The sequence below is a fragment of the Bufo bufo genome, chromosome 5 (assembly GCF_905171765.1).
Source record: "Bufo bufo chromosome 5, aBufBuf1.1, whole genome shotgun sequence".
Lineage (NCBI taxonomy): Eukaryota > Metazoa > Chordata > Amphibia > Anura > Bufonidae > Bufo > Bufo bufo.
This window is the reverse complement of record NC_053393.1, coordinates 445,114,293-445,136,673: the sequence shown is the minus strand read 5'-3', so window position 1 is coordinate 445,136,673 and position 22,381 is coordinate 445,114,293. Positions and strand designations below refer to the sequence as shown.

The following is a 22,381-nucleotide window of genomic DNA, read 5'->3' as shown; positions in this document are numbered from 1 at the left end:
TCCAAAGCCCAGAATAAGCAGCAAAATAATACAACATACACCGGATATTTTCCCACAAAACTATTATCAATCAGCTTTTTTTTTTTGTAAGGGATTTATCTGATTGGTGGAGGTCCAACTCCGGACTGACACCCCCTCTGCTCACAACTTATCCTAGATCAGTGAAGGCACATTCATCATCACGTGGCCTAGGACCACTTAAGTGAATGGTCTGAGCGCTATACCAAGCACAGCTGTGCTCACTGGGGCTCAGCGGCCTCCTCAAACAGCTGATTGGCAGGGGTCCCTGTTGTCAGACTGCCACCATTGAGATGCTGAGGACCTATCCTGGGATAGGTCATCAGTAGTGTTGAGCGAACTTCTGTTTTAAGTTCGGCGTCTAAAGTTCGGTTTCCGGTTAGCGGAGAATCCCGATATGGATTCCGAATTCCGTTGTGGTCCGTGGTAGCAGAATCAATAATTGGCCATTATTGATTCTGCTACCACGGACCACAACGGAATTCGGAATCCATATCGGGATTCTCCGCTAACCGGAAACCGAACTTTAGACGCCGAACTTAAAACAGAAGTTCGCTCAACACTAGTCATCAGTATAAGGCTACATGCACACGATCAACTGGACCTGGGCATGCCAAAGGGTGAGTAGACCGAGCCTCTAGGTGCTGAAGCAACGCCCTCATAGCACCTAGAGGCTCATTAGCATTTTTTAAAACTGTTTATTTTAAGAGAACGGCGGCAGGCAGGGAGTTATAAAGCACACTTATGTACTGCTGACACTAGCCCATCACTAATGTCAGTCACCTACATAACGTTATTTATGATGACAGAAACCCTTTAAAGAGTAACTAAACTTTTGTTCCTAATGCCATAGTAAAACTTTTTCTAATATACTATAAGACATATTGTATTTTTCATGAACTCCAGCCCCCCCCCCCCCCTCCTAAAGCGCACCATTCCCTGTGCGCTTAAAACTGACATTTCTGTACACCGCTGACTGCTCAGTGGTGTACGGATACTTTTATGAATGGGGCCACAGCATAGTGAGTACGTGCAGGAGCGCGTATTGCTGCTCCTGCCCATGCCCCCTGGAGGTTTACTAACTCCTGGCATAGCACATGGGTACCCATGTGCTATGCCAGAATTAGCTGAGCGGAGCGGGCTCCTGCCTGTGCCTGCTTTGCTAAGCTAAAAGCGGACGTGTATGAGTGTATGAAAAATACAAAATGCCTTAAATTATATTAGAAAAAGTTTTACTCATGGCATTAGGGACATTTTATAAAACTTTTTATAAATTCTTTTTTTTTTTCTTCCCCATCAATGTAACTGTGAGGGCTTGTTTCACAGGATGAGTTGACATCTTCCTTGGTACCATGGGGTTACATAAGGTTTCGTAAACATTTTATTATTTCGGGATTCTGGATATTTTTTTTATAATAATCCTTGACCGTTTTATTTTTATTCCCATTAGGGAGCTTGAACTCCATCAGGCTGACTGTCTGATAAAATTCAGTCTTACCTTCTGCTATTACAATGGAATCCTATTAATGGGAATTAAAGCCGAACTCTGGTTACAATGGGCAGCAAGGACACCTATTCAGAGAGGGTGATGATCGCAAATGAGCGTTCGTAGTATTGCTCGCTTGCAGGTTGCCCAATGGACGAGTGTTTGCTCGTTCATCGGGCCAATTAAAATCAGATTGTGATGTCTTAATCTGCAGCTAGTGAACAATGATTTAGTACAGGAAGAGCCGATGGTATAACGATTGCTCCTCCCTATACTGAGGAGGAGACTGCTGCATGTAATAGCAGCATTGTCCTCTGCTAGTGAGCAGAAGATTGCCGGGAAGGCACACTTCATTCCCGACAGTCGTCTGTTAAATCTCCGTGTGTAATACACCCTTTAGTCCACGAGGCCGTGTGATGGGTGATGATTTTCATTAATAGGTGTATTGAATTTAGTAGTTTGTTATAGTATTTATACTCTGCTTTCATTTAGAATTTCTGCAGCTGTATGTAGTAAAATTCCTTTAATTTCAGACCTGGTATGTGCCAGATTATCAGATGGTCATGGAAAACTATAAAAATCGTATTTGTAAGCAAACAAGAGTATTTAAGGAGACAGGAAAAGGCCCACAATCTACTTCTATGCAGAGGCACTGACTATTTCTTTGCACATCACATTTGGGAGATCTGTTCTTTTGCATTTGTGGCAAAAAGGAAAGAAGAAAAAAAGACTATAATAGGGAATAACAAGCAGAGCAACTCATAGGCCAGAATATAGTGACAATGTATGTATTAGGTAAGGATGAAAGTTAGGTGACATGTAGCATTGGACTTTATGAAAGGGCATTGAAAGACATTGTATTTGAGACCAATAAATTTACCTTCACCTATATTTTAGATTTTGTCTGCTGGCGCTAAAAGAATCGGCAAGGGCACAACCAGCGCTGAGCCTTTTTATGTTATGAATGGAAATTATTATTTATTATTAAAGCGCCATTCATTCCCATGGCGCTGTACGTATGAAAAGGGGTGCACATGCATAATACAGACAATTGCACTAAGCATAACAAGACGAGGTACAGAAGGAGAGAGGGCCCCTGCCCCCTTGAGGGCTTACAATCTACATGGAATGGGAGAAGGACACAGTAGGTGAGGGTGAAGCTGGCCATGGTGGTATAGAGCAGCAGGGTCACTGGTTGTAGGCTTGTCTGAAGAGGGGAGGTGTCTTTTAGGTTTCTTTTGAAGGATTCCACTGTAGGTGAGAGTCTGATATGTTGGGTAGCGAGTTCCAGAGTGTGGGGGATGCACGGGAGAAATCTTGGCGGGCGATTGTAGGAAGAGGTGATAAGAGGAGAGCAGGAGGTCTTGTGAGGATCGGAGATAGCGTGTGGGGATGTATCGGGAAAGTAGCTCAGAGATGTAGGGAGAGGACAGGTTGTTGTGGCGGCCTTGTATGTAATTGTTAGTATTTTGAACTGAATTCGCTGGACAATGGGGAGCCAGTGAAGGATTGGCAGAGGAGTAAACAGGGTGAGAGGTGGATTAGTCGGGCAGCAGAGATGAGGATAGGTTGGAAGGGTGCGAGAGTGCTAGATGGAAGGCCACAGAGGAGAATGTTGCAGTAGTCTAGGCGGGAGATGATGAGGGTATGTACAAGCATTTTCGCAGATTCAAAGTTGAGGAAAGCGTCGATGCGGGAGATGTTTGAGTTGGAGGCGGCAGGTCATGGAAAGGGCTTGGATGTGCGGTCGGAAGGAGTGGGCAGAATCCAAGGTCACTCAAAGGCAGCGGACTTGGTTAACCTGGGAGTGTGTGCAGCCATTGATCGTTATAGGTCTGTTGGGGCGGTTGAGCAAGATGGGGGAAAAAGATGATGAATTCTGTTTTATCCATGTTACATTTTAGAAAGCGAGAGGAGAAGGATGATATGGAAAATAGGCATTGTGGGATTCTGGATAATAAGGTGGTGATGTCTGAACCAGAGAGGTAGATTTGTGTGTTGTCAGCATAAAAGTGATACTGAAAGCCATGGGACTCTATGAGCTGTCCAGACCGAAAGTGTAGATAGACGAAGAGCAGGGGTCCTTGAACAGAGCCTTGTTGGACACCAACAGAGAGGGAATGAGATGAGGAGGTGGCGTGAGAGTGGGAGACGCTAAACGTCTGGTCTGTGAGGTATGATGTGATCCAGGAGAGGGCAAGGTCAGTGATGCCAAGAGATGAGAGTTTGCAACAGAAGGGAGTGGTTCCACCAGATGTCAAGGCAGAGGACCGGTCATTGGAGACTCTGGTAAGGACAGTCTGTCGAGTGGTAGGGTCGGAAGCCCAGATTGTAGCCCGGTCAAAGAGGGAGCAGGAGGCGAGAGGTGAGGGACCCGTTCGAATGGACATGTTGATCAAGTAGCTTTGAGGCCTAGGGTCATCTATAAGCTAGTGTGTGGACCGGTGGAGCAGCCGAAGAGAACCAATGAAGAGAAGGTGAGTAGGTTGTGGTCGGATAGGGGAAGCGGTGCATTAGAAAGGTTAGATAGGGCGCAGAGGCGGTTAACGATAAGATCCCGAATGTGACCATCTCTGTGGGTGGGAGCGGAAGCCCACTGTGAGAGGCCGAACGGAGGAAGAGAGTGATAGGAGCTTAGAGGTGGCTGCGTGGCAGGTGTCAATAGGGATGTTGAAGTCACCATGATGATAGTGGGGATGTCGGCAGCAAGAAAGTGTAATAGCCAGGAGTTAAAGTGGTCAAGAAAGATGGTGGCTGGGCCTGGGGGGTGGTAAATGACAGCTACTTGGAGGTTGGAGGGAGAGTAGATGCGAACAGAGTGTACTTTAAATGAAGTGAGCATAATGGAGTTGGCAGTGGAGTTGGGCTGTAGGAGCAGGGGTCGGATAGAAGACCAACTCCTCCAACATGTTTGCAGCCAGGGCAGGGTAAGTGAGTGAAATAAAATCCACTATATGAGAGTGCAGCAGGGAGGAGGTGTCAGCCATGATTCTGTGAGACCCAGAAAGGAAAGTTTTCGAGAGATGAAAAGAACATGAATGTAGGACAGTTTGTTACAGGACAGAGCGTGCATTACATAATGCTCTTGCAAGAGGAAACAAAGGAGCGGGGGTCAGAGGAATGGTTATTAGGTTTAAGGGGGGGGGGGTGGATTTGGAGAGATTTCACCAGTAATGAGGAGAAGCAGAGAAAGTGTTAGTAGGTGAGAATAAGAGAGGGCATGAGGTATCTGTGTGTGTGTGTGTGTGTGTGTGTGTGTGTGTGTGTGTGTGTGTTTGGGAAGGAAGTGTTTTACGTTGCCAAACAGGTTTGTGCAAGCTGTCAGATGAGAAGGTAAGATGGGAGGGAGAGATGAATAGTTCCTTGCTGGGTGAACAGATGTTGGGGTAATTCAGGAGGTTTAAGAAAAGTGGAAGAGTAAGATGAAAGATTGAAACATTGTTTGCATTAACTATGTCTGTAATAACCTTTGGTCCCTTCTGGTTCAATTCTGGTATAATTCAGTATGTGCACTTAAATAGATGCACTTGAAAGATGTAAATATAGTTTATCCTATTTACTGTATGCAAGAGAAGTTATCCTCTGAAATTCAGGTGTAAACTTTTTTATTGGACATCTTCAGTTTTGCATTTTGACTGCAGAAACATGCAAAATGTGCTCCATATTTTGCGCCCTCCCATTGACTTGCTAGAAAAAGCGCTTCACATTTAGCCATGTTACAAATCCTTTATAATACTCCAAGTAAACGAGAAGCTTCAGCAGCTTCCAAAATATATTTTATTTATTTTTTGGCACTTTTTTATGTGTTCCCTCTATCAAGTGCCCCAGGGGGTCTATATCAAGAGTATAAATCTGGGTGTGTTTGAAGCACAAGTCAATACACATTTATGCCCAGTAGAGGGCAGCAAACACTGCCTGTTCACTCTGCACGTTTATTTAGAGGCTGTCTGACTTTGTGCTCACGTCTAGTCTTTTCTCAGAGATGACATCATCTAAGCTCCTTGGACAATGTGTTTTAGACGAGGTTGCTGATAATGCTGCAGAGTGTTGTATGCATGTCTGTTACAAGGAGAATAAATGCACATATAGTTTTGTTCCCCCTAGAGATCTAGAATCACATCACCTATTATTCTCCAATTTGTAATGCTGTGAAAGGACTGCCTGGGATAAACTGAGGCTCTGAATAGCAACGTGTATGTTCATTCTCCAAGTCGGCTTTTTATCTTTTCATGCTAAAGGGGTTTTCTGATATATTTTAACTGACCTAACCTCGGGTTAGGTCCTCAGTATCTGATCAGGGGTTCCGACAACAGGGACCCCCACCAATCAGCTGTTTGAGAAAGCATCGGCGCTCGCAGCAATGCCACGGTCTTCATTGCAGCTATTCACCGGTCACATGGCCTAGGCGCAGCTCTGCCCCATAGTACTGATGAAGAATGCCCCTTAAAGGCAATCTGTCATCTCAGAGCACCCTCTAAACGACCATAAAGATGAATAGTCTATAGAGGGCTGGGCTTTGAAATCAGTAATTCTTATCTATTATACTCCCCCCCCCCCCCCGTCCCATTGCCCCGCTCTGCGCCCAAAAAACTGGCCGTGCGTTGCATAGAAGGGGCAAGTCCTGGATTCCTCACCATCGGGACCATTTACACGACCGTATATTTATGTCCGCATCTGTTCCGCAATTTTTTGGATCCAGGGAGTTTTTTCTGATTGGCCTGATTGGAGTCTGAAAGGAATTTGTATCCCCTAAGGGCTCTTTCACACTTGCGTTGTTCTTTTCCGGCATAGAGTTCCGTCGTCGGGGCTCTATGCCGGAAAAATCCTGTTTAGGATTATCCCAATGCATTCTGAATGGAGAGAAATCCGTTCAGGATGCATCAGGATGTCTTCAGTTCAGGACCGGAACGTTTTTTGGCCGGATAAAATACAGCAGCATGCTGCGCTTTTTGCTCTGGCCAAAAATCCTGAACACTTGCCGCAAGGCCGGATCCGGAATTAATGCCCATTGAAAGGCATTAATCCGGATCCGGCCTTAAACTAAATGTCGTTTCGGCGCATTACCGGATCCGACGTTTAGCTTTTTCTGAATGGTTACCATGGCTGCAAGGACGCTAAAGTCCTGTTTGCCATGGTAAAGTGTAGTGGGGAGCGGAGGAGCAGTATACTTACCGTCCGTGCGGCTCCCGGGGCGCTTCAGAGTGACGTCAGGGCGCCCCACGCGCATGGATGACGTCATCCATGCGCATGGGGTGCTCTGACGTCATTCTGGAGCGCCCCGGGAGCCGCACGGACTGTAAGTATACTGCATTCCCGCTCCCCACTACTACTATGGCAACCAGGACTTTAATAGCGTCCTGGCTGCCATAGTAACACTGAAGGCATTTTGAAGACTGATCCGTCTTCAATGCTTTCAGTTCACTTGTGGTGTTATGAATCCGGCGGGGCACTTCCGGCAAATGGAGTACACGACTGATCCGGACAACGCAAGTGTGAAAGAGGCCTAAAGTGGGGGAAATTGGCTTCTACCCTCACAGGGTTTTATTTATTTATTTTTTGCCTTCTTCTGGATCAACCTGCAGGATAACCAGGCTGAACTGGAGGACAGATGTCTTTTTTTTTCAGCCTTATAAACTATGTTACTGGATGCGGACCCATTCATTTCAATAAGGCCGCAAAAGCTGTGGGCAGCACACGATGTGCTCTGCGCAGCCGTATATATCCATTCTGTGGCCCCACAAAAAAGATAGAACATGTCCTATTCTTGCCCATATTTTGGGACAAGAATAGGCATTTCAATCATGGAGAAGGATGTTCCATTCCGCAAAATACGGAAGGCATGCGGTCGTGTGAATGAGCCTTTATGTTCACATTCTCAGGTAAACAGTGGAGAAATGAGGGCGAGTGTAAAGATGAAAAAAAAAAAGACTGATCCGAGCTCAGCTGCAGTTACTTTTACAGTAAGGTTTTCGGTATTCAGCATGTGCTGGCATGGCCATAATGTAGACTTTGGACTATTTCTAATGGCGGATTGGATGCGACCCATTCATTTCAATGGGGCCACAAAAGGTGTGGACAGCACACCATGTACCATGTGCAGTCTGTGTCCATATGTCTATTCCACGCCCCCGCAAAAAAAATAAATAAATAGAACAATAGGTATTTGTAATACACTGTGGGACCTGCGGGATGCTTGCGGTCAGTTTCAGTGTTTTTGTAGACTGTAAAAACTGATCCGGTGGTGTACATGAGGCCTTAGAAGGACATGGCTGCTTTCTTGGTACCTCAGCTCCACTGCACAGGTGTGGCCCTGTCTTTAGGAGAAAGCAGCGGTCATGTTGTCTACTTTACTCCAATTATCATACTTAAAAGAGGATTGTAGAGGTTCTCTGGCAGTGGAATTAGGGTTATGAAGCTCTTGTGCGCAATGCTATTACCAGTGTGCACTCTATGTCATCCCTTCTCTGTACACTTATCATGGCATTGTGCCTTGACCGATAGCGTCTCTTTTTATTAAAATTGGGGTCTTATGCCTGTCCTTCCTCATTCCTTTTGCTGTCATGGTCCTTCTGCATCTTCCAGTCTGCACCACTGATTTCATCCTCTTACTGTTTGGTGCACCTTGCTTCCCCTGCATCATGGCTACTTCTGTGAAATCTCAGGGACTGTATCAGACAAGATGGGGAGGCACATCACTACTAGTACGGCAATGGTGCACCAGACTGAGCGGCCCCAAAATCGTATTTGCATAAAAATAAAATGAAGCATTTCTCAGGGTTAGGGCTCATGCACATGAACATATTTTATTTTTATTTTTTGTTTGCTGCCTCTATGCAGAACCATTCACTTCAATAAGGCCGCATAAAAACAGAAAGACCCCGTGTGCATTCCGTGTCCGCTCCACAAAAAAATAGAACGTCCTATTATTGTCCACATTAAACCTCATGCAGATGTCCCTGGAACACGGTCCGTGAGATACTGGACTGGCATTGCAGGAGCGCACGGCGTCATAGCAAGCCATGATGCTTTATGGGCAAGGATAGGTAGGACTGTTCTATTAGGGGCTGGGCGTTCGATTCCGCAGAATGCATTCAGCCGGTTTCCGTGTTTTGCGTACCACAAAACAAGGGTCATGTGCATGATCCCTTAGAGGACTGGTGTATGCCTACTTTGAAACTGATCCTGGAGGTGACAGACTCCTTTTAAGCCCAAGCCCTCAGCTGGGACAACATAGGACAAATTCACTAAGAATCATTGACCTCACTTGAGGTGGAGAGCTGGTGAAGTCATGATTAGGACTTTCTCTCACAAACAGGTCCCCAGGTGACCGGACTGTTGTACAAAAAAATGTCACTTCATCAGTAAAGGATTACAAAAAATTAAAACTCCTCCCATATTATATATTTCCTCACGGTGCCTAAACTGAGAGGTCTTGTTCGAATGTGCAGTAGTCTGCATTTGCCAGACGAGTAGTGAATAGATTCTTCCTGGCAATTGTCAATGGCCTCCTCCCTGGAAAGAGTAATAATTTCCAGTCCGTGCTGTCTGGCAGGATATAATTAGTCTAATGTGTAAATGCCCTGGACGATCCTGAAGCTCTGCCTAATATTTTACTGCCATTATATAGATTTCAGATTCATTCTTATAAGTACATGTTTCTTTACACTAAGCAGTACTTGATTTTGACATTTTAGTGCGGTTTCCATTCTGTGTAGTTGCGGGAGTAGTTTCCTGGAATGTGTAGGTCAGGTATGCTCAGTAGTATGCGCTAGATGTGAGTGGGGTTAATTGTATGTTGTATACATATTACTCTTTTCACGTTGTACCTTTTGTGTTTGTTTACCATAATGCATCCATAAAATGGATGCTGCTGAATGAAGTCAGTCCCTAATAGGCTCGCTCGCTTTCTGCCTCTCTCGCTCGCTTTCTGCCTCGCTCGCTCGCTTTCTGCCTCGCTCGCTCGCTTTCTGCCTCGCTCGCTCGCTTTCTGCCTCTCTCGCTCGCTCGCTTTCTGCCTCTCTCGCTCGCTCGCTTTCTGCCTCTCTCGCTCGCTCGCTTTCTGCCTCTCTCGCTCGCTCGCTTTCTGCCTCTCTCGCTCGCTCGCTTTCTGCCTCTCTCGCTCGCTCGCTTTCTGCCTCTCTCGCTCGCTCGCTTTCTGCCTCGCTCGCTCGCTTTCTGCCTCGCTCGCTCGCTTTCTGCCTCTCTCGCTCGCTCGCTTTCTGCCTCTCTCGCTCGCTCGCTTTCTGCCTCTCTCGCTCGCTCGCTTTCTGCCTCTCTCGCTCGCTCGCTTTCTGCCTCTCCTCGCTCGCTCGCTTTCTGCCTCTCTCGCTCGCTCGCTTTCTGCCTCTCTCGCTCGCTCGCTTTCTGCCTCGCTCGCTCGCTCGCTTTCTGCCTCGCTCGCTCGCTCGCTTTCTGCCTCGCTCGCTCGCTTTCTGCCTCGCTCGCTCGCTTTCTGCCTCGCTCGCTCGCTCTCTGCCTCGCTCGCTCGCTCTCTGCCTCGCTCGCTCGCTTTCTGCCTCTTCATGGAGTAGCACTGGTAACCCATGCTGTCAGACAGACAACATAAGAACACTCTTTTAGTGCCAGTTATTGTAATGGGCCCTTTTTTTTTTTATTTTTTTCTAATCCTAGTCAACCCCTTTTAAATAGAAAGCTTTGGAAAATCTAAGTCCTAGTCGGTCATAATGGTTGAAGTCTGCCGAGCCCTCAGATCTCATTTGGGTCAGTTGAATAATTTGTGTGGGTGTTGGGTCTCCAGAGGTGGCAGTGCATCTATCAGACATATATAGCCTATCCTGTGGATATGCCATGAATGTTTCAGATAAAAATACCCCTTTAAGTATACTTGAGGTTCCCAAAGAGGTTCGTGTAAAGTCTTATTGAGTCCTATTCGAACAGTATTTGATCCTAGTTATTGCTTTTGAAGTTTTCTTAAAAAACAAAACAAAAAATAACCAAAACACTGTAGTAGTTGTCAACCACTATGGCCTCTACATGGATTGTCGAATTTCTGGACACTAATGGTTATGCGGTGATAGCGGAGTGGAGCGTGTATCCCTGCAGATTTGCTATTAAGGAGTCTGGGAAAGCTGGGCGAGGGCCCTGTGCCCATATTGATTACCACCTACCTCTAGAAGTTGGAAGCAACTAAGAAACTTGCTGAATAGAATGATTAAAACTTGACCCAGGAGGAGAAATCATGGATTGTTGACCTGACATGGATGGATTACAGGGGATATTTCAGTTTGTACATGTGGTCTCTTACCATGGTACGCTCCCATCATGAATGGTCATTTCTGCTTCCAGCTTGCCACATGCAGTTGTCGGTGTATATGTGAGTCTTGGGGATTGCTATTGGTGACTGGTAAATGATCTCCCTCTCATTCCCGACTCTCCAGGCTCCAAATTCTTGCTGTCCTGCCTCCGATTTATTGGCGCACATGGCTGTTAGAATGATTTAGACCAGGCTTTGCCCATACTTGTTTTTAAAGTGACTGCTTGTTATTATGGGGCACACTATTTATCTGAAGTAGATATATAGATTACAGTGTAGTTGCGATGACAGAAGTATTATTCACCAGAAGCCTCTACAGCTCCGATAATTTGCTCCTGTATAAATTTACATGATAAATATCACCCTTGATGTCTTAAGAGAACCATTACACGGCAAGAATCATTTATAGTCATTTGTTCATGTGGTGTATTGACCGGCTCTGCAGTGACACCATATAGCGGCAGGTGATGCTGAAGAATGAAATCCAGGATACATGGAACTTATTAACCAGGTCAAGCTCTTCATGTATCTCAGTTTTTCCCTTGGCTCTTGTACACATGGGGCAACTTTCTCTTTGCTCCCAATTCATCATATGATCAGAACATCTATGTCTTGGATGCTTTATTGTATCAAGGCTGTTCTGATGGGAGAGCCCCTGACGTTGTTATGTAATGAAACCTGTACTTTCGAGACTGCATTTTAAGTTTGGTGCTTTTCATAACTTTTCTGGTAGGCTTTGTGCTCCTCTGTTGGACTGTATCCTGTAACAAAGCTTCATGGTTCCCTTTGCCCTATATTGGATAAAACACTTGGGGGAGATTTATCAAAGCGGTATGAAGGAAAACTGGCTTAGTTGCCCGTATCACTAATTAGATTCCCTCTTTTTAATTTTTAGAGCTCATCTGGAAAATAAAAGGTGGAATTTGATGGGTTGCTGCTTTGTCCTCTTCTATATGATGGATACAACGTTTGGTTCTGTAGATCTACATTATTAGGGTACATTTATTAGACAATAGTCTTAATAAGCCCCTATGCTGGCGGTGGATTGCTGAAGTTATATAGAGGCCCATGCTATCCCCCCCCCCCCCCCCTTTTTTTTTTTTTTTTTTAAGACCTGTGTGTAAGCTGATCCTTCCGCAACATGGTGTGCGACAAAATCTGCACCAGATATACATCTGTTTCCGGAAATGACCCTCCTGAGTGTATGGAGTAGATCATTCAGCCATGCACCAGGACATGTTAGGTGACTGCGCATTCCTACATAATAATCTGTCCCCATTTAATCTCTATTGCGGTATTATTTGCTGTGGTTTAGCGCTTGTTGGCCTGATTTAGAGGCCTCATATTATGTAATTCCAGGCCTGCTATGGGTGCAGAGTCTGGTGTGTTGCCTTCTAGAGGGTTAACTGATGCACTGGGAAACTCGCGACTTCAAAACATCCCGGCCCGTGAGCGTTCTTGGTGTTTCGTTACTATCTGCATAAAAGCACTAGCGCTATATGTTGGGACACCTTTAATGTATTGGGGAGCATGGCTTGTATTTTTCTCAAAATTGCTGAAGGCTACTTCCAGTGCCTGAGCTTTCATCTGAATGCATTTTGTATTCATGTTAATAGAAGCTAAATGCCATTAGTACCAAAAAATGGTAACATTACTGATGAAAGGAATGGAATAGTAGGTGCACTTTAAAAGGAACCGGTCAGCAGAGTTTTTGTCATTAAACTGGCTGCTATGCTGCTTGTAAATACCCTATAGAGAGCCTCCCGTTGACATTGTTGGCTTCACTAGGAGAGAGAAAAAGGTTTTAATACCACGGCGAGCTGCTTCCAGTAGTCGTCTGGGCTGAGCTGGAGAGGGAGTAGTCATGGTGCCCTGGGTTTTTAGCACATCCTTCTGCCTTGATTGATGTCACACTTGTGATGTCAATGAATACTGTGTATGGAATAGTCAGTGGCAATGCCACAACAGGAGACATCTGCCCTGTTGTAGTGAGTGACAGTCACTGTGGGCTGTGCTCGGTCTCTTTAGTCTCAGCAGGCAGCCATCTGCTACCGGCATCCCAGTTTAGGGTACTTTCACACTTGCGGCAGAGTGATCCGGTAAGCAGTTCTGTCGCCGCAACTGCCTGCCGGATCCGGCAATCTGCATGCAAACGGACAGCATATGTAGACTGATTCGGATGCGGATCCGTCCTTACAAATGTATTGCAAGACGGATCCATCTGTCCGGATGTCATCCGGAGAAACTGATCCGTTCTAAAGATTTATTTTCACATTTTTACATGCATGCGCAGACCGAAAGGACGGATCCGGCATTGCGGTATTTTTAATGCCGGATCTGGCACTAATACATTTCAATGTAAATTAATGCCGGATTCGGCAACTGATCTGGAATTTTGGACGGAGATAATCCGCAGGTTGTTCAGTAACTGAACTGAAGACATCCTGATGCATCCTGAACGGATTGCTCTCCATTCAGAATGCATGGGGATAAAACTAATCAGTTCTTTTCCGGTATTGAGCCCCTATGACGGAACTCTGTGCCGGAAAAAAAAAAAAACACGCTAGTATGAAAGTACCCTTAGGTCTGCAGCTAACGATTATTTTAGCAATCGAGTATTCTACCTTTTTTTTTTTATTATTATTATTTTTTTACGATTAATAGAGTACTCTAATAAGAAAAAATTAATTAATAGACTGTTTTCCTTTATAAAACTCAGACCCCCTGCCATCAGTCCCCCAACCCCTTTGTTCCCCCCTGTTTGATCAGCCCAAGTGCATCAGTTCCCCCCCAGTGCCATTTAGCTCTGCTCGCCCTTTGTGCCATGGTCTCTGCTCTCCCCTTGTGCCATGGTCTCTGCTCTCCCCTTGTGCCATGGTCTCTGCTCTCCCCATGGTGCCATGGTCTTGCTCTCCCCAAGTGCCATTTGTCTCTGCTCTCCCCTTGTGCCATTTGTCTCTGCTCTCCCCCTTGTGCCATTTGTCTCTGCTCTCCCCCTGTGTGCCATTGTCTCTGCTCCCCCCTTGTGCCATCTCTCTCTAAGGCTGGCCACACTTAAGTTAAGACGCAGACACACGTCCGTGAAAGCCCAGCCTGCCCTCCTCCTGACACCACCGGAGTGCACAGCGTCATTGGTTGCTATGACGGCTGTGCACTCTGGGCGCCCGGCCTTAGGCCGTGACCCCCATCCCTCGGTGTCACCAACTTACGTTTCCAGCAGGGGCGCCACCCGACACTCCATCGTTCCGGGCTGCTCTTGGCCTGACGTCACACAGCGTGTCGGGTCACGGCATGAGTACGTCACCAGGTCAGTGCAGTGCGGGACCATGGACATGCTGTGGAGTGTACGGAGGCCCCCTGCTGGAAAGGGGAGTATTCCGAGCGCATTGCGGGAGACCACGGAGCGGGAGTAATAATAGCAAGTGCTTCACTCCCGCTCCGTGGTCATGTGACACAACGAATCCTCAATGCAAAAAATTTGCATTGAGGAATTTTTTGGTGGTGAATTACTCTATTTAATCGAGTACTCCTGCAGCCCTAATCCCAGCGATCATTGACATGGAGCGCTGTGCACCTGAGAGCAAAGAGAGAAGCGGAGGAAGAACACTTCTGCCTTTTCTCCGGGGTCCCCGGAGAACTTGGGTGACTGTTAAGGCACCCAATATACAGCTTAAAGGGAATGTGGCGCTAAACATTTTTTTTTTTCTGCCAGTTAAAACCAGTAAGTGAAACGATCTCCTCCTTGTTGTTTCAACTCGGTTTTTATTTTCGGATTACAGATTTGTTTATTCTATTTCCAGAACGTGAGCTGAGCAGTTTAACCGCTTTTAGAAAGCATTAAGCAAATTGCTTTACGGCAGCCCCCATGGTCCATAGACACATTGGACAGGAGGGACCCCATTGACTTCTATGGGACAGTTTTCTAGGCATTCTCTCAGTGACCTGTGCAGAGGTCATTGTACAAGGAAAGAAAGGATGAGCTCTGACAATCACCTATTGTGAATGGTGGATCCTGTCTTACCTGTCATTCTTATCCTGCCTGTAATGATAAGGAGATAACTGCAGTAAAGGGATCTATACAGACCAAAAAGTGGTGCCCATTAGGCCTAGTGCCCAGTGTTAAAACGGCAGGACAATTTTATTTATTTTTTGTTTAAATATAGATATTGACATGGAAAAATGTAAAATATCATAAAAAATTCTTAAATGTGTTTAACATAAAAACGTGATTTGAACAAAGAATAATTTTCTGATGAAACATTCCTTTTAAACCTGTGCCATATCTAAACAATGGCGTGGGCTTCAAGTACCCAGCCACCACCAGTTATATATACAGCTAATAAGCCCTCTGGGTTAACTGTGGAATATCATGAGTTGCTGATACCATTATGTATATTACTTGTATACTCTAGTAGGGCCTTTCTGTCCTCGTCATGAAGACTTAGTTCATATTCGGATAATTGTGAACCTATAGAGTGATCAATAAAAAAAAAATACAAAAAACAACTGCAATGCATGGCAGAAAAAGTGTTAATTTGTGGGGGGTGATGACTTCTTGAACTGTGTAGCTGTATGAAGAGTTAGAAATGATAACTAGACTAAAGGCCAAATTGGGAAAAAACTTTTTATTAGTGATTTCTAGACATGGCGCTAATTATTTTCGCTGTAGTGTGAATCTACTTACCTCTTCGTATTGGTTATTTTAATACTTGTGAACTAATTACTGTCTTAAGAAGCCCGTATCCTGTGCCTTGTTCATTTCCTGCAGGCTTTGAGTCATTATAGTACCACCCGGCAGAAAGTGCCCCCTTGCCCCGTATGACTTCCACTGTTGTTTTTTCAGGGTCATGCAGGTGCCCAGTGTTGCCTCTCGGTACAGTCGCCTCTCCTTGTCCGTTGCAAACTCACTCTCTCTGGAAGAAATTGAAGCCTGCGCCTCTGGACAGACCAAGTACACAGTTTCCGAAGCCAGTTCATGAATGTTTGCCACCGTCGATCCGGCGGTTCCTGCAGAGGAGGAAGAACAAACAAGTTTGTCACGTACTTCCGTGAGAGGGTACTGTCATGTCTTGTGTGTAGACCCGTCTATTTCTGTTGTGGGTGTTTCTGATAATGAAAAAATATATGTGACTAGAGTTTTATTGAGCTGTGACAGCTCTTCTCATAAGAGTCCTCGCACACCGCCACACTGAAATTAATGGATGCAGTAGAAATTCAATTATCTGCATTCTGATTATGTGAATTTCTTTAGTCAGACTTGAATTATTCGCGTTTAAATTATCTGGTAGAAAAAAAAAAATCCAACCACACTCCAAATGGCTAATTAAAAGTCCAAATTTCCTGTCTCTCTTTTTGAAGGGAGATAATTAAAGTTCTCCTCTGCTACTCAGCCTTTGAGTGTGTTGTGAAAACCAAATTTCCTCCTCCCATCCCCCTTTTTATAGCATAGCTACCTCGGACCTCTGGATTTATATATTTTTTTTTTTCTCCCTTTTGTTTCATATTTGTTTTTTATTTACTGTTTTCCTTCAACAGTTCATCTTCAACGTTGGGGGTCAAAACATGATAGTCGTTTTCTACATGGTTGCAAACCTGCGGAAGAACATAGAGATAAGTGGAAGACCGTCTTGGCCCCATCAGCTCCAGAATAGCCTATTATTCCTCTGCTGCATAGACGCCCAAGTGCAATTCTAAATCCTTACCAGAACATCTGACCTAATAGTGAAGACAGTGTTTAATGGGGGGGAAGGTGTTGACCCAAGGGTAAACCAAAGTTTGAGGTTCTGCATAAAGTTCATCCTCTGGAAGGCTGACGTGAGAATCTTGCACTACCAAGGGTGTGTTACTGCTAGCAGTAATGGAGCTGGAAAATAACTTCATGAATTTAAGATATATTTCTTTTATTTTTGTTAGGTTATTTTAAATAGTATTATAGATGGGAAGAAACTATTTCGAGCTGCCGTAGCTTTTTATCCTGGAGTACTATCCTAGTACCATAAATAGACCATACATATTTCCTGTTACCTATTTTCTGTATGTGTTTTGAGTATTTATAGCCATTTTGCTATATTTTATGCACTCAACTACTGATATGTCCATTTATGCTGTTTTATAGCTCACCCCACCTTTCCAGTGGCTAACTAAAATAAAATTTTAATAGAAACTTCTGTCTGGTGGTTTCGGTCTATTTTTACCTTTCATCCTGGAAAGCACTACCGATATTAGTTTCAAGCATCTCTTAATTTCAAAAAAAAATCATCATGTCTGTTTTCCGAAAGATTGTATGCACTTTATATTTTATCAGATACTTGACTAGAATGTGAAAACCAAAATACTGTATTATACACTTTGTGTAACGTCCGTCAGCAGGTGATACTAGCTTTTATTAGATTTTCGTTTCTGGCATAGCAGTCAATATATTTGTAGCCTGACAATTATATTTTACGTTTTTATTTGATTCTATTTTGTCTAATAAAGATTGTGCAAATAAATGATGATGTTAATGTGTCAAACAATCTGTTGTATTGGAGTGTATGTGTGCGTTTGTTTTTTTTATCATGATAAAAACACATTCCATTCTGGTCCTTGGGTCATTTATTTTTTTCTCCCCCCCTAATTTTAAATGTACTATAATTCTTAAGCATCCATTTCCATGCTGATGAATTACACTCACACAACTTTTCATCACAAGTGAGTACATGTTGATAATCAACAAAGTCAAAATTCCCTTTTTCTCTACTTAGGACATTTTTTTTACTCAGGTCCTTGTAGCAAACAGGTGCTTTCTTTACAACTGAAGAAAGGTGTGTGATTACATATATATATATATATATATATTTACATATATCATCTATACCTACAATGTGCAACTCTTAAAACAGACTACATGAAAAAATAAAATAAAAATCACCATAGGAGAATGGTGACACTAATAAATATTAAATACAAACGGAGGCGTAATACATCAACTGAATAATTTATTTCACACACAGTTCTAGGACCACTTCTTCTACATGACTTTTCTCTTCAGAAACAAACAACATACATAACTTGCAAATATGGCAGTAACCACAGCATGCATACATGGTAACAAAACATACATAGCTGAAACTAAAAATTTGTATATATATATATATATATATAGCAGAAACCACAACATTCATACATGTGCATTCAAATACATTGTTACTGATTATTCCTAACTCCCGCATAATCATTCTTCTAGTTATCTGTAGAATTTATTTCTTTTTAGTGCCTAATTTTATGAAACTGGTAACCTACCTATTTATTATAGTGATTGGGCCTATACGTGGCAAGCCTGCTATGTTGTCAGTAACCTGGCCTCAAAGGAAAAGACTCTGCAGCATAGAACTAATCAATGGCACTAGAAATAATTGTGTTTGTGTTAAAAAATCGTTATTTTCTGATTTTGTGTGTGTATACATTAAAATAAATATAGTCAAAAAGAATAATAATCTTATGTAGTCCTTCCTGGCCACAGAGAGTGGCAGCGCCAAGGCTTGTGTTGGACTTCCTGCCACCAGTTCTCCCCTCCTCACGCCTGCGCTGCGGCGTCGCCTCCATCCTTTCTCAGTGCGCAGGTCTGGACAGAGCAGTTCAAGCTTTACTCTCTTCGCTCCAGTAACCTGAGCAGCTAGTGACACAAGGAGGAATGAGCTGCAGGAGAGAGAGAGGGAGGTCACCATTGTCTTCCTGAGAATGAGACGTTGACGATCAGCTGGAGCACTATGAACAGATCACTATAATGCAAATCACAGGCATTGTAAAGAAAGGGCCAAAAGTCATCAGACATAAAGCGGTGCTGGCCTGCTCTCACTGTCTGACCCGCCTCAGGGCAAGCTATGGCATGCTGAGTTATAGATTCACCCCGGGCACACATCCTTTGATTTTGTCCCTAAGCTGCATGATTATCCCACACTTACAGCTCAGGGGTAGATGACTAATAGAGGCTAGACATCAGAACTCCTTTTAAAGGGAAAGCTTACATTAAGAATTATACACACAATGTGTATACATCTAGATAGATGTGTTTTACAAACATAACTAGAATAAATCCACCTGATTTCTGATTATGGCAAAATGTAAGATTTTGTATTGACCCTCGGTCAATCCCTGTTTGAATGCCAAAGATTAAGTGCACTGGTTCTGTGTGTGTGTGCTATATATCAAAATGTAGTCTTTTATCTCTTCTAATTATATATTTTTTTAAATACTGTATTATTTATTATAATGACTGGTATATAATTTGTATATTTATGTATTCACTTGCATTCCATATGATTATTACTTTAAGGGGTTGTCCGGATTTGTAGCCGATCACCCCTATTGTCCCTACCTGTGCCTCTGACATAAACGTGGTTCCGCCACTGCTCCGTTAGTGGCAACTGTGGCCAATCACAGGCCCTCAATGGTCACATCGACTTGAACAGCCGTAACATAACATTCAAGGGTTATGACGCCTGAGACTGTGTTTGGACCCAGCTCCTTCCTGGACCATGAGTAGATGAGTCTGCTTTATATGTTCAGGGGTACAGGTCCGGGAGATGGGTTGTAAGATCCAAGGCCGGCCAACCCCTTTAATTCATGTTAACAGTTCAAGTAGATTTACCAGTCACTACCTGTAACGTACTGCTTGAAAAAGTCCTCCAATAGGACTGAAATAATGCTGCCTGTACACGGTTGAATTAGTCACTTTTTATGGGCTTTAGCAGAGTATTGACATTTTTTCTTTTTTGTATTCACCCTGGACCTGCATCACGCTGCTGGGCACTTGCTTAACCTAGTCTGCAGTGTCGGACTGGTCCATCAGAGTATCCTGGAGGGTGCAAAATTCACATTTTCAACTTAAAAGGATTATACTTAACTCAATACTAAGTGAACAATTATGCAACAAGGAGGGGTGTAGGAGAAGATGGGCAAAGGGAATATAATAGATGTTGGTATCGTATACAAATAAGCAAAGATAATACCCAATAGAGATCGGAGTCATTAAATATAAGCATAGGTGAGCAGAGCAGAGTAGACAAGACAGCCAGTCTGTTATTGTAATGCTTCCTGTGATGATTAAAACATGACTGCTGAAAAGGGATCTGTACAGACCAAGAAGTGGTGTCTATTAGGCTTAGCGCCAGTGCAAGCCTCCTGATGAAGCCATGGCAAGGTGTGTTCTTGCACCCGGCTCCCTCAAATATGTCCACCAGTTGGTTATTGTTCTGGCCTCTGTTTTTGTTATTTTATTCGTTTTTTTCTTTTTCCTTATGTTCTCCTTTTCCTACAGTGACCTTAGGGGTGGTTAATCCTTTGACGTGGGTCTGACGTCATCCCCTCTGTAGATTAGGTTTGCTACTGTCTGTAGATTGGATATCCTTTCCTGATATTTGATTTGGATCCAGGCTTACCTACCTTTGTGTTATGTACATGTATTTCCATCTTTTGTGGGAGCATGTGGGTGCTTTGGGATCCATACTCAGTATGGCGTTTGTGGACATTGCGCCAATTCATTTTACATGATTATGTCTACAAATTTATTTGTATATGCTGCAATAAAGAATATAATACTTTTTATATACAAGGTCCTGCTTATTTCTTTCCCTGTTTATAGGGTTTTTGTATAGGTAGTTGTTCAATTAAGAGCGGCTGTGTAATCTTGTTCTTTGAGGCTTATTTTGTTTTATTTTTTATCAGAAGTAAGGCATGAATAAACTCCCTTTAAGGAAACTGGAATGAACATAATAACTGTGAAAACATACTATGTGCCGCTTAGCCTTCATACCATGGCATTGAATGGACATTATAATGGAGGGTAGAACACAGGTAGACTAATCAGCCAATAGATGAGGCAGCTTCATTTTGAAGCATCATCTGGTCAAGAGGCTTAAAGGGGTTGCACAGCTCCTCAAAGTGTGTTGGACATGTTGAGGGAAAAAAAATAATCATAATGCTTCCTCGCCACTCCATTCCTCGAGGTCCCCGTTCCTGGCCTGTAAACTTCCAGATGGGTGGGGTCATGTGCGCCGCTGCTGACAATGACTGGCCTCAGCGATAATGTGTCCCCAAGTGGCATGTGAGCCAGCAGTGATATATTCGCTTGGGGATGCATCATTGCTGAGGCCACTCAATGGCTGCAGCGGGGCATGAGACACCATTAGTCCCTGAGGGCTTTCAGGCTGGGGACCCAGGGAACACATGAGTAGGATTCTTTCAACAAGTCTAGCATGCTGCAGGGGAGAGGCATAAAATTGCCTAAAATCTGAACAACCCCTTTAAGCAAGGGCTCACGCACACAAATATATATTTTTTCCGTTTATTTTCCGTTTTCTATCACTCAATCATTCTGCACATGTCTACTGTATTACCACTTTTGCATCTTTAGGAATATCACATTCCAGTAATCCACAAGCCCAAAAAAGTGTCTACAACACTTAAGTTTTTGGCGCAAATTATTTTGATTAGTAAATCTTCCCCAATGCGGTCATCCGTATCTCCTAATGCCCCCAGTGGGCCACAAAATCTAAACTCGCTGAGACATTATGAACGGATATGGACAGTTTCACACAAAGCCAGGTAATGTATCATTATGTTTTTGAAGCATGGGAGGAAATTATAAGGAGAGAAAAAAAATAAAAAACAGTGCTCTGGTCAAATTTAAACTGGATCTGGCAGTGCAAGGCAGCAGGGCTATTTCAAAGGGTTCTCCATAATTGAGCCCTGGTCAGTAGCTCAGTTGGATTAAACTAGTTTCACACTAGCGCTAAACTGTTCCGACGAGCTCTTCTGGTAGAGGAACAGCCTGCTGGAGTTCATCGTATCCGGCATAGCTGGATACGACCTTTCCCCACTGGAGCCCATTAACTATAAGGCCCCTTTAAGACAAGCGAGTGTCACGCTGTGGACTCGCAGCGCAGCACCTGGCCTGAACTCTGGAGCACTGCCGGGGTCGCATAGCATTATATGGATTTATGATGCTATCTAACCCTTACAGTTCTGGAATGTATTGGATAGCACTGTCAGCATTATGTCACATAGCATCATAAATCAATATAATGCATTGTGACCCCGGCAGTGATGGAAGTTCAGGCTGGGTGCTGTGCTGCGAGTCCTCAGCGTGACACGCAGCACCCAAGATGCCAGGCTGTGCAAACGAAGCACACAGGCTTCACCCACCTATGTTACCCTTCTTTACTAATGTCTACACAGAACTCTCCTTTACAGTGCCCACCAGCAACATACATGAGTAGGGTTATTGGCTATGCTCGGGTCCACTACCAACCCATTAAACTAACCTAACCACCCCACTCACCATCCCAAATAACCACACACAGCCACTGTTCGGATTAAATCGGCCACAGCAGCCGTTTTTTATTAAATAATATAAATAACATGAACAAACATAAACAATTGATATAACAATGGACATACCCTTTTGTTTATACATATATATATAAACTGACGAGGGAGGTCCTAGAAGCCGCCTAACTGCACCTTAAACGACCACAAACCACCACGGCAATTCCATCTTGCCCCCAGCCGCGTACCACAAGCTCGGGGACACCAACTGACGGACGCCATACCAAGCCAACCAG

General features: G+C 44.0%; 1 protein-coding gene across 3 annotated transcripts in view; it reads left to right on the top strand.

Moving 5' to 3' along the window:
* Positions 1 to 15,826, top strand: part of SNX10 (sorting nexin 10) — a 53,675-nt gene extending 37,849 nt beyond the window's left edge. For all 3 annotated transcript variants that reach the window (XM_040433606.1, XM_040433608.1, XM_040433607.1), the window contains exon 7: positions 15,622 to 15,826. In XM_040433606.1, the coding sequence (XP_040289540.1) occupies positions 15,622 to 15,757 (136 nt within the window). In that variant the 3' untranslated portion in view covers positions 15,758 to 15,826. The remainder of the gene's footprint in view (positions 1 to 15,621) is intronic.
* The last annotated feature ends 6,555 nt before the right edge of the window (positions 15,827 to 22,381 follow it).